General features: G+C 41.8%; 1 protein-coding gene across 3 annotated transcripts in view; it reads left to right on the forward strand.

Moving 5' to 3' along the window:
* Positions 1-17,492, forward strand: part of dnai1.2 (dynein, axonemal, intermediate chain 1, paralog 2) — a 294,979-nt gene that overhangs the window by 46,888 nt on the left and 230,599 nt on the right. For all 3 annotated transcript variants that reach the window (XR_015757982.1, XM_087990134.1, XM_043683992.2), the window contains 2 exons: positions 2,890-2,978; positions 10,346-10,459. Coding sequence is in view for 2 of the 3 variants with exons in the window: in XM_087990134.1 (XP_087846260.1) it covers positions 2,890-2,978; positions 10,346-10,459 (203 nt within the window). In the remaining variant the exon portion in view is untranslated. The remainder of the gene's footprint in view (positions 1-2,889; positions 2,979-10,345; positions 10,460-17,492) is intronic.

Consider the following 17,492-nt stretch of genomic DNA (forward strand, 5'->3'; position numbering starts at 1 on the left):
AGAAGCCTGCTTGATCGTGCTATGTTTCCCTGAGATTCCATCATCCCCGATATTTTCCAAAACAGCATACTTGTTTGAGATGGGGATAGCCACAGGAGACTCCTGCATTACCTGCCTCCCTCTCCTACCTTTCCTGGAGTTAACCCATCTACCTGACTATATCTGCAACTTTTCTCCCTTCCTCTAACTGCCATCCATTACACCCCCAAGCTCCTGTAAATTACTTATTGCCTCTAACTTGCGCTTCAGCCGATCCATGCGATATGATAGGATTTGCAACCAAACACACTTCCTGCAGACATAATCATCAGTAACATGGAAACTTTCCCTAATCTCCCACATCTGACAGGAAGAGCACATTACTCTATTAAAGGCCAACTTTGCTCCTTCACAATCTACAGACGCAGAAAATAAAACCAGACTTACAGCTCTAAAAACACTGCTCTCGGCTAACTTAGTTCTTACAGTTTATATTTTTAAAATTTAATCAATAAAACATATCATCAAGAAAGAACCCACTCTACTCACTATTGTAGATTTACAGCAAGGTTACACTTAAAAACTATGCACTTAACTATTCCTGTTTTGTGAGCTCTCCTACACAAGTTCTTCAAAGGTCAGCTGTAAATTTCACTGTTCGTTAATTTTTCCTTGAAGCACTCTGGTGTCCAGAGATACTTGAACTCAAACAGCAAAGGCAGTAACTGTGCAGATTCACTGTGTGTCAGACAGCAGTGTATTTTTGTTTCTCTGACCACTGTCTTTGTCTGTCTTCATCCTTTTTAAAGTGCCGTTGTTTTGATAATTTTTCCCCCAAAAAGTCCAAAACAATGCAACAGTATATAAAACAGTAATTGCTTCTCCTGGAATCCAAGGAAATCATCTCCAACACCTGAAATACCCCTGCACCAACTCCTCAGCCACGCATTCATCTGCTCTATTCTCCTATCGCTGCCCTCACTTGCTTGTAGCACTGGGAATAATCTAGGTATTACTACCCTCGAGGACCTCCTTTGTAATCCCTGCCTAACTTTCCACATTTGCTCTTCAGAATCTCATCCTTTTCCCTTCCTATGTCATTAGTTCCAATGTGTACAATGACATTCTGCTGGTCCCACTCCCCTTTGAGAACATTCTGCGCTCTCTCCAAGATGTCCTTGACTTTGGTACCAGGGAGGCAACACACCATTTTTATTTCTTGCTGCCAGCCGCAGAAACATCTGTCTGTGCCTCTGACTAAAGAGTTCCCTATCACAATCGATTGCTTGGAATCTGACGAACAGCTGTTACAGCCATAAGTTTTTTTTTCCATCCTCCATCTTGAATTATTAAGAATCCTGCTTGTGTCAGGTGTGATTCCCATCAGTGGAGAGTTTCCTCCTTTAGTTCCTTGACTTTGTCAGGATATGGGCAAAACACAGGCGAATTATCTAGTTCAGTTTAGGAAACCTGGTTGGCATAGACACGTAGGTAGAAGCGACCATTTTCATGCTTTATGGCTCATATGATTTACAAGGATACTATCCAGACTGGAAGATTTGAGTTATAAGGAGAGGCTGGTTAGGTTGGTACTTTTTTCCCTGCAGTGTAAGAGGCTGAGGGCAAGTTTGGGATCAGTATGAGAACCATCGACAGTGCCTGCATTGGTGAGGTGTGCCCAAAGCGGACTCATGGCAGCAGCGGAGTCGAGTTTGGGCCAGTGTGGTACCCGGTGGCATCGGTGGAGGCTACATTGGCAAGTTCCAGCACAGATTCATAACGGCAAGGGCACTGGTGGAGTTGAGATGACACCCAAGAGTGGTGAATCTCATTCCAATGGCAGCAGCATGGTGAATGGGACTCATGGTGGAGGAGTTAACAAGAAGGACTGTAAAATTGAATACTTTTTCTTTATTTTTCTTGTTTTATATTCTATGTTTTGGTTTATTTTCTGTGTTTTAAGATGGCACTGGAGAGTTTTGTAACAAAATAAGCGTGACAGTAAATAAAGAAATCAATAAGGTAAATTGCCAAGGCCTTTTTCCCAGAGTTGAGGAGTCTAGAATTAGAGGATATAGGTTTAAGGTGAGAGGAGAAAGATTTAAAAGGGACTTGAGGGGCATATTTTACACACAGAGGGTGGTGCACATATGGAACGAGCTGCCAAGGAAGTGCTGGAGGCAGGTACAGTTACAACATTTAAAAGACATTTGGACAGGTGCATGGACAGGAAGGTTTAGAGGGATATACGCCAAATGGGACTAATTCAGTTTAGGAAATCTGGTCGCATGGGCGAGTTGGGCTGAAAGGCCTGTTTCCGTCCTGCATACTCTATGACTGTATAACCGTAAGAATAATAATACATTTGTTAATCTGATTTCCCTTTCTGATCCTGCCTGATTATCTTCATCTATAGCAAGTGCCATTCTATAACCTTTTAATAACGTTCTTCCTATGACAGATGTTAAGCTAACTGGCCGAAAGTTCCCTGCTTTGTTTATTCCTCCTTTATTGAATAATGGGATTACATACATCATGTTGCAATGAAATGAAACCCTCTTAAAATCGAGGGAAGTTTAAAATATCAAAGCCAACACATCAACTCACTCTCACTTGCCACTTCTTTGAAAACCTAAGGATGATATCCATCAAGAACTAGGCACTTCTAAGCCACAGATCCAGCAATTTGCTCAATACCATTTCCTTGGTGATTATAATTTTCTTGAGTTCCTCCCTCCCACTTCCATATTCACAGCTATTTCTGGGATTTTACTTGTATTCTCAATAATGAAGTCTAAGAAATGCCTTTTCAAATATATTTTCCTTTATTCATGGGATGTGGGTGTCACTATTTTGGGTGTCATTGTAGTTCAACCATAATATGATGGCCTTTCGCATTCCATTATCCAGAGAGTGATGCTGAAGATATTAGTGCACCTCTTCCATCTGAAAGTGCAGAGAAAATGGATACAGAAGAGGAAGAACTCCCTGATGCAAAGGTACATGCATGTAATTTGAACAGCCTATTTGCACAAACCCATACAATGGATGATAAAGATTTGTTACAATCATCAGCATAAGAGTGCATACTCGCTTGAGAGAGCTAGCAATCTGGGTGCTAGTTGGGGGACAAGAAAAACAAAATGAATGAGAAATTCCAGAAATTTGCTCAATTCTCAATTTTTAAAAAAATCTTTCAAGGCATGTGGGTATTGCAGATGAGGCCAGCATTTGCTCCCCAACCAGTTGCCTTTGAACTGAATGGTCTGTAGTAGGGCAGTTAAGACTCAACTACATTGATGTGGATCTGGTATCACTGGTAGGCCTGATGATTTAAGGATGAATAATGTTCCTTTTCTGAAGAGGACATTAATCAGCCAGATGAGTACTGCAGTTTAAGACCTTGATGAGGTCACACCAGGAGTGTTTTATGCGTTTTGAACTCCTTGTCTTAGAAAATATATAACTGCCATTGAAAATTCCACTGGTTCCTGTACGAACAGATTTATTGAATGAGGACAGATTGGGTCAGCCAGCCCTAGTTTAAAAGAATAAGGAAGGATGTCATTGAAACATAAAATTCTGGCAGAGCTGGTCAGACTGAATTAAGGGATTATAGTTCCTCTGGCTAGGATATCTAGAGCAATGTAACACGGTCTCAGTTTAAATTAGATTCCCTACAGTATGGAAACAGGCCATTCGGCCCAACAAGTCCACACAGACCCTCCGAACAGTAACTCACCTAGACCCATTCCTCTACCCCATATTTACCCCTGACTAATGCTATGGGCAATTTAGCCTGGCCAATTCACCGAACCTACACATCTTTGGACTGTGGGAGAAAACCAGAGCTCCTGGAGGAAACCCACACAGACATGGGGAGAATGTGCAAACTCCATAATCAGTCACTCAAGGCAGGGATCGAACCCAGGTTCCTGGTGCCGTGAAGCAACAGTCCTAACCACTGAGCTACCGTGCCACACCAAAGGGCGGTACAGGGCTCCAATGTTGAGTATTAGTGAGGATGAAATATTGTCCCCAGTCTTCAGTAATTCTGGCCTGTGGGTCAGGAAACTGAGGATCCCGTTGCAGAGGTGGGGCTTAGTCCGAGATCACTAAGTTTAGTAATCAGTCTTGAGGGGATTGCAGAATATGCTGTCTACTCCCTAACTGTTAAGTTTCCAATGACTGCAGACTTTCTGTTCTCATTCTACTTTGTTCCACACCTTGGACTGACTTTTGTTCTCTCGTCACATGGAAAGCATTCTGGTTTTCACCTCATAGCGTACATCCTTTGATGAGGAGAAATTTCTTCACACTGAAAGTGGTGGACCCGCAGGATTCTTTACCATAGAATGCTGTGGAAACTGTCACTGAGTATATTTAAAAATTAGCTAGATTTCCAGAGGTTAAAGTTGTCAAAGAGTTTGATGAGAGAGTGAAAATAAGATACCGGGTTAGAGGAATAGCCATGATCATGTTGAATGGGCTTGATAATCTGAAGAACCTACTCCTACTTCTCCTCCTATTTTTTATACTGCTATTTTCCCTATCTAAGTTCATCTCCAGTTGCTCCAAGTGTCATTTACACCAAGCAGACAAAACACACTTCTGGATTCTCAGTCATGATTGAATTGAATTGAATTTATTGTCACATGTACCGAAGCACAGTGAAAAGCTTTGTCTTGTGAGCAATACAGGCAGACCACATAGTTAAATAGCATAGATAAGTAAATAATAGACAAATAAATAATAGGTAAACAGCAGCAAAACAAAAACACAGGTACAGGCGAATGTTTAGAGTTTGTGAGTCCATTCAGTATTCTAACAACAAGAGGGTAGAAACTGTTATGAAACCGGCTGGTGCATGTGTTCATATTTCTGTGCCTTCTTCCTGATGGCAGAGGTTGTAGAAAAACATTGCCAGGGTGAGATGGATCTTTGAGAATGCTGGTAGTCTTTCCTTGACAGCGGGCCTGGTAGATGGATTCTATCGATGGGAGGTTGGCCTTTGTGATTGTCTGAGCCGAGGTCAGCACTCTCTGTAACCATCTCCGATCTTGAATGCCATACCAAGTAGTCATACATCCAGACAGAATGCTCTCGACGGCGCATCTAGAAAAGTTGGCACGGGTATTTGCCGTCATGCCAAATATCCTCAGCTGCTGGAGGAAGAAGAGACGTTGTTGGACCTTTGTAACCAGTGCGTCTGAGTGAAGAGTCCAAGAAAGCTTGTTGTGGATGACCATTCCCAGGACCTTGACACTCTCCACTCATTCCACCTCTGTGCTGTTAATGTGCAGGGGGGCATAAGTAACATCCCACCGAAAGTCAATAATGAGTTCCTTGGTTTTGCCGACATTGAGAGCTAGGTTGTTCTCAGTGCACCATTTTTCCAGGTCTTCCACCTCCCATCTGTAGTCTGTTTCGTCGCTATCTGAGATTCGACCAACAATGGTGGTGACATTAGCAAACTTGTAAATGGTACTTAATGACGCAGTCATGGGTATACAGTCAGTACAGTAGGGGGCTGAGTATGCACCCATGGGGGGACTCCAGTGTTGAGTATTAGTGAGGATGAAATATTGTTCCCAGTCTTCACTGATTGTGGCCTGTGGGTCAGGAAACTGAGGATCCAGTTGCAGAGGTGGGGCTTAGTCCGAGATCACAAAGTTTAGTAATCAGTCTCGAGGGGATTGCAGAATATGCTGTCTATTCCCTAACTGTTAAGTTTTCAATGACTGCAGACTTTCTGTTCTCCTTCTACTTTGTTCCACATCTTGGACTGACTTTTGTTCTCTTGTCACATGGAGGACATTCTGGTTTTCACCTCATAGTGTACATTCTTATCTACAGATAGCAAATACATCATACCTGTTGGTCTGGACCCCTCTGCCCTTGGTTTCCCATAACTAGTCAATTACTAATAGTTACACACTCTCCCCTTCGTACATCTGTGCTTTTTTTCTGAGGCCTGACTGTACACTAGAGAAAACCATCCGTTTATTTCTCCTTTTTTGGGTCAATTAGGTCAAATACAAGTCAGAGACTCTTGTATTTGAATTTCAGTTCAAAGGGTTGAATTTCCTTGGCATTAGAATCTTGTTGTACCAAAATGGTATCCTGATCATTCCCATGTCATCAGCATATCTGCTGATATAACCTTCCAACAGCCACCTACAAGCTTGCCATCCTATTTCTGAGGCTGGAGGTTCAATCAGAGAGCCCACAGCTATGTTACACTGGCAGGCACACTGGGAAACATAGGTCTTAATTATTCACAGAGAGGTCACCATTAAAGAAGTTTGAAGCCAGCAGTGCCATCAAGATGGAAGAAAAGGCCCTCTGGTGAAACATAGTTGAGGCTTTCCATTCCTGTGGTCATTCACTGGGTCATGGAGCCTACACCACTGGTGCCATTGTCACCTACTACTGGATTGCTAACTACAATGCATTGTCAGTCTCCACACTTTATATTATGCTGCTCTAATGACAGTCAATGAACAGTTGCTAGGTTTAGTTTTTTTAATATATGAAAGTACTGTCACACACAACCGAATGTTTTTTTCACATTGCCAAATCACCTGTCACATTTTATTTTCATCTATTAATCACCACCCGGAAATCATTTGTGTTTTCGAACTGATTAATTTATGTGCAAAGCCCATAAAGGGTAATGCAGATCATCAGAGGTGTAGGAGAAATCGGAATAAGGGAGGGGACTACATCAAAATGGAGTTGGAAGGGTCAATAAAGCACTCTATCCGCTGTGATACGCACCTCTCTATGTCGGCATCGACAGCATTGGTGGACAAGGCATGTTCCCTCTCCAAGGACACGTGGGCATGAATTTAAGTTGTTAGGTCTCTGAAAATTGGCCCCTAAGTAGGGCCTTAATTACTCTGATTGGCTCTGATTTCCTTGAAGCAGGCAGGCAATTCCCTTGTTTGCAGACCAAGCTTGGAAAATTTCTGCTAAACCAATAATTGGCAAGCCATCCTGGTGTAGCTTCCTCAATTTTGTAGTTCCACCACCTGCGACCCCATCTCCAAAGGCTGGGGAAATTTATTTCACAGACACTGAGCCAATGTGTTCCAAGCAAGAGATGTGATTAAAAGCAACAAAATACAAAAAAAAAGATAAACTTTCAGACTGAACGTGCACACAACATCAAGATGGACAGCAAAAACTTTAAATATAGAAAAAAGAGAGGCCAAAGTTAACGTAGGCCCCTTTGGGAATGAGGCTGAGGTAATAATACGGAAATAGAGGAGTTGAATAAATACTTTGCATCAGTCTTCACAGTAGAAGATATGAATAGCATTCCAAACTTACATATTTTACATAATTAAATAATCAAGGGGCAAAAGGAGGAGAGGAAATTAATATCTATCATTAATAGCATCTATTATTAGAAAAAAATGTGTAAGGGAAAATAATGAGGGTAAATACTGATAAATCACCTGGAATGAATGGGATGTATCCTAGGTTATTAAAAGAAGTAGCTGCAGAGACAGTGGATGCCAAAGTAGTTATCTTCCAGGAATCGTCATATTCCAGAAAAGTCTTAGCGGATCAAAATGTTACCTATTAAAAAGGAAGAAGACATGAAACCAATGTATATAGACCAGTAAGCTTAATATGTGTTATTGGGAGAACTTCAGAATCTATTATAATAGTGAAGCATATAGAAAATCATAATATGGTCAAGCAAAGAAAGCATAGCTTCACAAAGGAGAAATTATGCCTGGCAAATTTATTAGAATTCTTTGAGGAGATAACAAGCAGGAAATAGTAGGCGAAGCAGTGTGTAATCCATTCTGTGTGACTATATCAAGCTGTTGCCTGACTAGTTTGTGAGACAGATCTTCCAAATTTGGCGCTCGCTCTCAGAAGTTTCCATTGTTCTTAGTTGTTTTAATCTTCTAGAGGTAATTTTAACACTGCTAATAGTACTGCTCCCTTTTTAGTAGTTGGTTGCTGACTGGCTCTGTTTGCTTTTAAGCTCCTGTTTATTTGAAGATACTCTCACAGTATTCCAACTGGAATCATTTTTCTCCTTTCTTCTCAAATAGTGATGGCTTTGTTAGAGTTGAAGATGTCTTCAGGTGAGCACTGAGGTTGTACAGGATGTTGGTGAGGCTCCTTTTGATGTATTGTGTATAGTTCTGGTCGCCTGCTATAGGATGAATATTATTAAATTCAAGATGGTTCAGAAAATATTTACTTGAATGTTGCTGGGACTGGAGAGTTTGAGTTATAAGGAGAGGCTGGATAGGCTGGGACTCCTAGGCTGGTGTGTAGGAGGTTGAGGGTGACCTTATAGGGCTTTATAAAATCATGAGGAGTGTCGATAGGGTGAATGGTAAAGGTCTTTTCCCTAGGGTGGGGGAGTTTAAAACTAGGGACCATATCTTTAAGGAGCAAGGAGAAAGATTTAAAAGGCCTCAGGGGCAACCTTTTCACACCGATAGTAGTTCGTATGTGGAATGAACTGCCAGAGGAAGTGGTGTAGTGCAGGTACAGTTACAACATTTAAAAGACATTTGGACAGGCACATGAATGGGAAAGGTTTAAAGGGATATAGGCTAAACACAGCCAAGTGGGACTAGTTTAGTTTGGGAAAGTTGGTCGGCATGGATGAGTTGGACTGAAGGGTCTGTTTCCATGCTATATGTCTCTGATTCTGACTCTATTTGGATTTCAGATTGTATGTTATAAGGTACTACACAATAGGCTGCTTCTTGAAAGTAAATTACTGTAGCCAAGTTTGTGGATGATACAAAAGTAGGTGGAAAGGAAAGTCATGAGGATGAGAAAAATGAGTGTTGAAGGATATAAACAGGCTAAGCGAGTGGGCAAAAACTTGGCAGTTGGAGTATAATGTGAAAACATGTAAGGTGTGCACTCTGGCAGGAAGAATAGATAATTGATATTATTTAAATAGAGAAAGACTGCTACAAAACAGAGGAATTTGGAAATCCTCATCCATGAATCATAAAAAGATAACATCTAAGTTCAGAGGGCAATAGGGAAGCCAATTTTATTTCAAAAATACACAAGGCACTTGTCACACCATAATTGGAATACTGTGAACAATTTTGTACTCCTGATCTAAAGGAAGATACATTGGCATTGGAGGCAATCCAGAGAAGATTCAGTAGGCTGGTACCAGATATGGAGGTACTGTCCTATGACTTCAGGTTGAACAGATTGGACCCCTCGTCAATTGTAATTTGGAAGAATGAGATGCAATCTATTGTACCATACAAGATTCTTGGGGGATTTGACAGGATAAATGCTGAATGATTCTTTCCCTTTATGGAGAGTCTAGGACCAAAGAGGGTAATCTCAAAATATGGGTTGCTCATTTAAAACAGAGATGAGGAGGATTTTTTTTCGACCAAAAAGTATGGAATCTATGGAATTCTCACTGCAGCTGGCTGCCAAAGCTAGGTTGTTATGTATATTCAAGGTTGAGATGGACTAATGTTTAATCAGTAAGGGAATCAATAGTTTTGTGAGAAAGGCAGGAAAATGGAGTTGATTTATCAGATCAGCCATGATCTCGTTGAATGCTGGAGCAGTGCTAGTAGGCTTTTTTACTATTCATTCACGAGATGAGTGCATTGCTGGCTAGGCCAGTATTTATTGTCCGTCCCTAATTGCCCAGAGGCAACCACATTGCTGTGGGTCTGGAGTCACATGTCATCCAGACTCGGTAATAATGGCAGTGTCCTTTCCTAATGGGCATTAGTGAACCAGATAGGCTTTCCCCAACAATTAGCAATGGTGTAATGGTCATCACTAGACACATAATTCCAGATTTTTATTGAATCCAATTCAGTTGAATTCCACCATCTGCCAAGGCAGGTTTCGAACCCTGGGTCCCAGATAATTACCTGGGTCTTTAGGTTAGCAGTCCAGCAATAAAAACACTTGGCCATCACCACCCTTAAATGGTTGATCTACTTCTGCTTCTACATTTTATGGTCTTATGATATTTGAAAATATGGTGATTTGCAACAATTTTACTGTCGACAAATGTGGCATTATTGTCCACAGTTTCCTACTGTTGCTTCTAATTTGTTTGTTCATATTTCCTGGATATGATTTATCTCCATTCAGCAAGCAGATTGACTTGTTTTAACATCTGATCTGAAAAACTGCACTTTTGAAAAAGTAGCACTTCTTAAGTAGTGTGTATTCTGGCAGAGTGCCACTTATTTGTTCACGCATTAGAAATCACCTCTAAGAAAAGAAATATGTACAATTTAATTTGTAGCTTAGTTAAATTATATTTAGCATAAACCTGTGGCTGAAATGTAGTCATTTCATGTATTTGTTTATCTATATTATTTTACAGGGAGCTGAAGAAGAAGAAGAGAAGGAAGTAATAAGACCACGACAGGAACGGAAGATTCCCAATCAGTTCAACTTCAGTGAAAGAGCTTCTCAGACTTTCAACAATCCTATGAGGGTATGCCATTGCAACCTTTTCCTTATTATTCAGGATTTTTACCCTGCAAGACTGAAGGAATAGCAATATATTTCCATGTCTGGCTGCTGAGTAGCTTGGAGAAGTTGGTGATGTTCCCATATATCTGCTGCCCTTGATCTGCCTAGTGGTCAAGGGTTTGGAAGGTGTCGTCTTGGTGATTTTCTGCAGTACATCTTATAGATGGTAAAGACTGCTGCTTCATCAGCTGAGAACTGGTGGTGAAGGGATTGAATGTTTATGGTCATGTTGCAATCAAGTGGGTTGCTTTGTCCTGTCAAATTTCTCGAGTATTGGATGCTGCATTCATCCAGATGAATGGGAAGTATTCCATCATACTCCTGACATGTGCAGTGCAGATGGTGGGCAAGCTTTGGGGAGTTAGGAAACAAGTTAGTCGCTACAAGATTTCTAGTCTGTGTCCTGCTCTTGTTGCCAGAATACCCATATGGCTAGCCCAGTTCAGGTTCTGGTGAATAGTGGCCTCCAGGATGTTGTTAGTCAAGATTCAGTAATAATGACACCATTGAATGTCAAGAGTTGGTAGTTAGATTCTCTGTGCTTGAAAATAGTCATTGTCTGGTATTTGTGGGGCACAAATGTTACTGTTCACGTAGCAATCAATTTTAGATTAGATTAGATTCCCTACAGTGTGGAAACAGGCCCTTCGGCCCAACAAGTCCACACTGACCTATAAAGAATAACCCTCCAGACCCGTTTCCCTCTGACTAATGCACCTAATACTATGGGCAATTTAACATGGCCAATTCACCTGACCTGCACACCTTTAGACTGTGGGAGGAAACCAGAGCACCCAGAGGAAACCCAAGCAGACATGGAGAGAATGTGCAGATTCCACACAGACAGTCGCCCGAGGCTGGAATCGAACCTGGGTCCCTGGCGTTGTGAGGCAGCAATGCTAACCACTGAACCACCATGCGCCCCTTAATTCTGTCCCACCCCTATCTCATTTCAACTGCATACTGGGAGTTTGATCATAGTTCAGAAAAGGTAAGCCAGTAAGTTTAAACAATATAGTTTACCTGTCCCTCTGGGTGAGAAACAGTGCACTTCCCAGCTCCACATGAAGATTTTGGACCTTGCTTATCCCAGATTCCTCCATTCTGATTGTGGCTGGGAAGGGCCTCCGAAATCACAGACATGAAAGACATGTTGATCACAATCAGAAAACATCCTTATGGGCTAAAACGATCCCTTCCCAAATCAGCCCCAGACCCTTAGTTGATGACTGGGGACTGTGCATGGATAACAGAGTCAATCTGAATTAGTATAGGTGCCATTCAGTGAAGAATGTATTATAATTCAGGCTGGCTGGTCTTCCATTTGCACAGTTTCTTCTGGTTCACTATCCACAAAGGGAAATGTTTTCTTCATTTCAATCCCTGTTTTAAACATGAAGCCAGAATTCTTTTTGGCCTGCTGTGAAATTGTAGTTATAAATTATAAACTTCACATTTTCAGGAAACAATCATCATTAAAAATTTCTTCAGTAATTGCTTTGATAAGTCAGATAATAGCAAACCAAGGGATCAGTGTGTGATCTGCAAAATGAGATTAGAGTATGGACATATGCTGAAAGACAGTGTACATCCTCCTTTTTCATTCTTTCAAAGGATGTTGGCGTCACTAACAAGAACTCAATTTGTTGCCCGTCCATAATTGCCCTTGAACTGGGTGGGTTGCATGAGGGCATTGTTGTTGGTTTGGAGTCACATGCTGACCAGACCAGGGAAAGATGGTAGACTTTCTTCCCGAAAGGAAGTAAACCAAATCGATTTTTATGATAATTGAAACTAGGTTTCATGAACACTATGACTGAGACTTGCTCTATGTTCCAGATTAATTTATTTAATTTAAATTGCATCAGCTGTTATGGTGGGATTTTACCCTATGCACACAAAGCATTAGCCTGGATCCCTTTTTTGCTGAGCCAGTGCTATCAGCATGGCAGCATCATCAGACTGACGGTCTGTTGACAACTGCTCAGTCTCCTCTTGCTGAGTCATAGAGATTGATACCATTAAACAAGGCCCTTTGGTTCATCAAGACTGTGCCAGTCAAAAACAAACACATAACTATTCTAAACCCATTTCCAGCACTTGGCGCATGGCCTTGTATGCCTTGGCATCACAAGTGTACATCTAAATACTTCTTAAATGCTGTGAAGATTTCTGCCTCTATCACCCTTACAAGCAATGAGTTCCAGATTCCTACCACCTTCTGGGAGAAAAAAAAATCCTCAAGTCCGATTTAAACCTTTTCTCTTACATTAAATCTATTCCTCCACTGAGGAGAAACGTTTCTTCCTGTCCATTGTGTCTATGCCCCTCATAATTAATATATCTTCAACACTTTCCCCTGAGTCTCCTTTGCTGTAAGGAAAACAACCCCAATCTATCCAGCCTCTCTTCTTAGCTAAAGCTGTCCAGCCCATTTACATCCTGGTAAATGTTCTCTATACCGTCTCCAGTCCTTTTTAATGTGGGTTCCAAAAGCTATTTAGTCTGCTTTTTTCATGGAGGCAGACAGGGCAGCACCAGGTTCACAACATGCCCTTCAAGAGAACCAGGACAGACAAATCCCTCTAAAAGGGACATAGAGTCACTTCTCTTCCCGCCGTCGCACTCCCCCCCGCAAATAAATATGAACCATCAGTATACACATATGGATTCATTTTCAAAGACTTTATCAGGATAGGATTTATAATCATCTAGAAAGTAATAATTTGATTAGGGATAGTCGACATAGTTTTGTGAAGGGTAGGTCTTGCCTCACAAACCTTATTGAGTTCTTTCAGAAGGTGACCAAATAGGTGGATGAGGGTAAAGCGGTTGGTGTGGTGTATATGGATTTCAGTATGGCATTTGATAAGGTTTCCCATGGTAGGCTATTGCTTGAAAATACAGAGGCATGCGATTGAGGGTGATTCAGCAGTTTGGATCAGAAATTAGCTAGCTGAAAGAAGACAGGGGCCATTGCTGTGTGTCATTTTTATAAATGACCTGGATGAGGGCGAGAAGGATGGGTTAGTAACTTTGTGGATAATACTAATGTCAGTGGAGTTGTGGCAGTGCGGAATGATGTTGCAGGTTACAGAGTTTAATGTGTAAAAGTTTGAGCTGATTCACTTTGGAAGGAGTAACAGGAATACAGGATAAGATTGTTAGTAGTGTAAATGAGCAGAGAGGTCTCAGTGTCCATGTGCATAGAACCCTGAAAGTAGCCACCCTGGTTGATAGGGTTGTTAAGAAGGCATACGGTGTGTTAGCTCTTATTGGTAGAGGGATTGAGTTTTGGAGCCATAGGGTCATGTTGCATATACAAAACTCTGATTCAGCCTCACTTGCAGTATTGCGTACAGTTCTGGTCGCTACAATATAGGAAGGATGTGGAAGCATCGGAAAGGATGCAGTGGAGATTTACCAGGATGTTGCGTGGAATGGCTAGGAGGTGTTATGTTGAAAGGCTGAGGGACTTGAGACAGGTTAAGAGGTGACTTAATAGAGGCATACAAGATGATCAGAGGATTAGATAAGGTGGACAATGACAGTCTTTTTCCTTGAATGGTGATGGCTAGCACAAGGGGACATAGCTTTAAACTGAGGGGTGATAGATATAGGATAGATGTCAGAGGTAGTTTCTTTACTCGGAGAGTAGTAAGGGCGTTGAATACTCTGCCTGCAACAGTAGTAGACTCGCCAACTTTAGGGGCATTTAAATGGTCATTGGATAAATATTTGGATAATAATGGAATACTATAGGATAAATAGGCTTCAGATTGGCTTCACAGGTTGCCGCAACATCGAGAGCTGAAGGGCCTGTACTGAGCTATATTGTTCTCTGTTCTCTGTTTAGTCTCCCTTTATTAGTATGCTACATTATAGATATGCATTACCTTAAACCTAAGCATGCAAACATTCAAAACCACAGGCAATCTCTGTCCATTTCTTCTGCCACTGAACACATCCATCTTCCTTCATCAAAGTCGAAACAACAGCAATTGTGTCTTCTCCTCCTGTGTAATTTTCAAATTGAATGAGTGTGTCAATAAACTCCATCTAAATAACCTGGTATTTTTATCCTTAAATTTTTCTCCAAACATTAAGCTGTTATAATTAGTGTCTTCAATTGTCTCAGATACATTACTGACAACATAAATGCTGAAATGTTGCAACACCAACGCTAAATTCAAAACCTCTTTCTCAATATAAATATTTGATAAATATTCAACCTTCTGGAAAAATATCCAATAAGTCTTTTTATCCTCTCATTGTCTTCTTGTAAGTACATCCACATCAGTCATCGATAGCCACCTTGATTGGCTTTGTATAATTAGATGTTACTAACACTGGAGTGGTGGTCAACACACCTTTCAGGCTGTCAGCTGTCTTCTGACACTCTTCCAACCACTGAAATTTTCGGCACTTCAACAGATCAGTCAGTGGAACAACCACACTGATAAAATTCAGTACAAATGTTTTATAAAAATCACTCAGTATCAAGACTCATAGTACTTCCGTCTTTGTCATTGGTCTGGGAAACACCTCAATAATCTTTGTTTTCACATTCCATAGGGTCATATGTCCATATCCAATGATATGGCCTAGGAACGTGACTTGAGCTTTTGTGAATTCACTCTTAACCAAGTCTGCCTCCTGAAATTGGTCAAATAATTCTGCTGGATGCTCCAAATGTTCCTTCCATGTATGACTAAAAATCGCCAGTTGGTCTTTATATGCCACATAATTGGGTAATCCTGAAATAACCTTATTGGTTAGCCTTTGAAATGTGCCTGGCACATTCTTCATACCAAATGGCATGACTTTAAACTGCAATTCCCTCCAATTTAAGAAAAACACACTTTATTCTTACACTACAGTTAAAGTGAAAAGTAAAAATAATTGAAATAACTCTAACTCGATTTAGAGACTTAATAATATAATGTTATTTAACTATTACTCATCTACTGTTGCAATATAGCAGCAATGTTGTAATATAAACACATTCTTAGTAAAAGCAAATTCAATGGAACAGATTTCCCTCACTTGTGATCTTCTGCATCCAGGAGAAAGGAAAAATCATAAGCGTGAACCTAACAGTGGAAAGACAGCTCAAGCTTTTGCAGCGTAGACAGGCAGGAGGCTGGAAAAACACAGCAACCCAGATAGCATCAGGAGGTGCAGAAGTTGGAGTTTCGGGTGTAACCCTTCTTCAGGACTGGTGGTGGGTGTAGAGCGAGTGCAGATAAAGGGAGAGGTGGGGGCAGGGTGGTGAAGTGGGGTTGATGAAGACAGGTAGAGGGTACAACCTGGTTGGTCAATGGGAGGAATGAATCTGGTTGGTGGCAGGGAGCAGTGGAAGAGAGGGGGATGGGCTGGGAAGGGAGTCAGGAGATGGGGAGGGAGGTTATTTGAAATTGGACAACTCAGTGTTGAATCCACTGAGCAGTAGGGTGCCCAGGTGGAAGATAAGGAGTTGTTCCTCAATAGGAGCTGTGGTTTGTTTTGGAAATGGAGGAGGCCAAGGATGGTCATGTCGGAAAGGGAGTAGTTAGGGGAATTGAAATGAGCGGAGACGAGGAGGTCCAGTTGGCCCCTGTGGGCCTGATTGAGATGCTCGGCCACCTGTTCCCTGAGTTTACGTTTGGTCTCTCCGATGTAGAAAAGAACACACCGGGAGCACCTGATGCAGTAAAATAGGTTGGAAGAAAGGCAAGTGAATCTTTGTCTCACCTGGAAGGACTGTTTGGGGCCCTGATTGGAGGTGAGGGGGGTGGTGTACCATAGGTTTTGCATCTTTTCTGGTTGCAGGGGAAGGTGCCTGGCCGTTCAGTGACGAGGGTGCGTTGAACCAAGGACTATCAGAGGGAATGGTCCTTCATGAAGGCAGAGAGGAGTGAGGAGGGGAAGATGTTCTTGGTTGGTGGAGTCTATTTAGAGTTGGCGGAAGTGTTTAAGGATGATGCCGTTGGATGTGGAGACTGGTGGGGTAGTAGATGAGGACAAGGAGCCTCTGTCTTTATTGCATTGGGGGAGGGAGGCGTGGTTAGAGCAGTCAAACTGGGAATTGAGTTCGGTGAAGGGCTCTGTGGATGATGGAGGGAGGAAAAGCACGTTGTTCAAAATAGGTGGACATCTGGGGTGCTCGCAAGTGACTAACTGTACCTCTTATGATCGCATCCAAATCATTTATATAAATGACAAAAAGTAGAGGATTCACCACCGATCCTTGTGGCACTCCACTGGTCACAGGCCTACAGTCTGAAAAACAACCCTCCACCACCACTCTCTGTCTTCTACATTTGAGCCAGTTCTGTATCCAAATGGCCAGTTCTCCCTGTATTCCGTGAGATCTAACCTGGCTAATCAGTCTCCCATGGGGAACCTTGTTGAACGCCTTACTGAAGTCCATATAGATCACATCTACCGCGCTGCCCTCATTAATCCTCTTTGTTACTTCCTCAAAAAACTCAATCAGGTTTATGAGACATGATTTCCCACGCACAAAGCCATGTTGACTATCCCTAATCAGTCCTTGCCTTTCCAAATACATGTACATCCTGTTCCTCAGGATTCCCTCCAACAAGTTGCCCACCACAGAGGTCAGGCTCACAGGTCTATAGTTCCCTGGCTTGTCCTTACCACCCTTCTTAAACAGTGGAACCACGTTTGCCAACCTCCAGTCTTCTGGCACCTCACCTATGACTATCGATGATACAAATATCTCAGCAAGAGGCCCAGCAATCACTTCTCTAGCTTCCCACAGAGTTCTTGGGTACACCTGATCAGGTCCTGGGGATTTATCCACCTTTACCCATTTCAAGACATCCAACACTTCCTCCTCTGTAATCTGGACATTTTGCAAGATGTCACCATCTATTTCCTACAGTCTATATCTTCCATACCCTTTTTCACATTAAATACTGATGCAAAATACTCATTTAGTATCTTCCCCATTTTCTGTGGCTCCACACAAAGGCCTCCTTGCTGGATGC

Source organism: Chiloscyllium plagiosum, unplaced genomic scaffold, assembly GCF_037043375.1.
Source record: "Chiloscyllium plagiosum isolate Xiang-an unplaced genomic scaffold, Cpla_swu_hap1 HiC_scaffold_1, whole genome shotgun sequence".
Lineage (NCBI taxonomy): Eukaryota > Metazoa > Chordata > Chondrichthyes > Orectolobiformes > Hemiscylliidae > Chiloscyllium > Chiloscyllium plagiosum.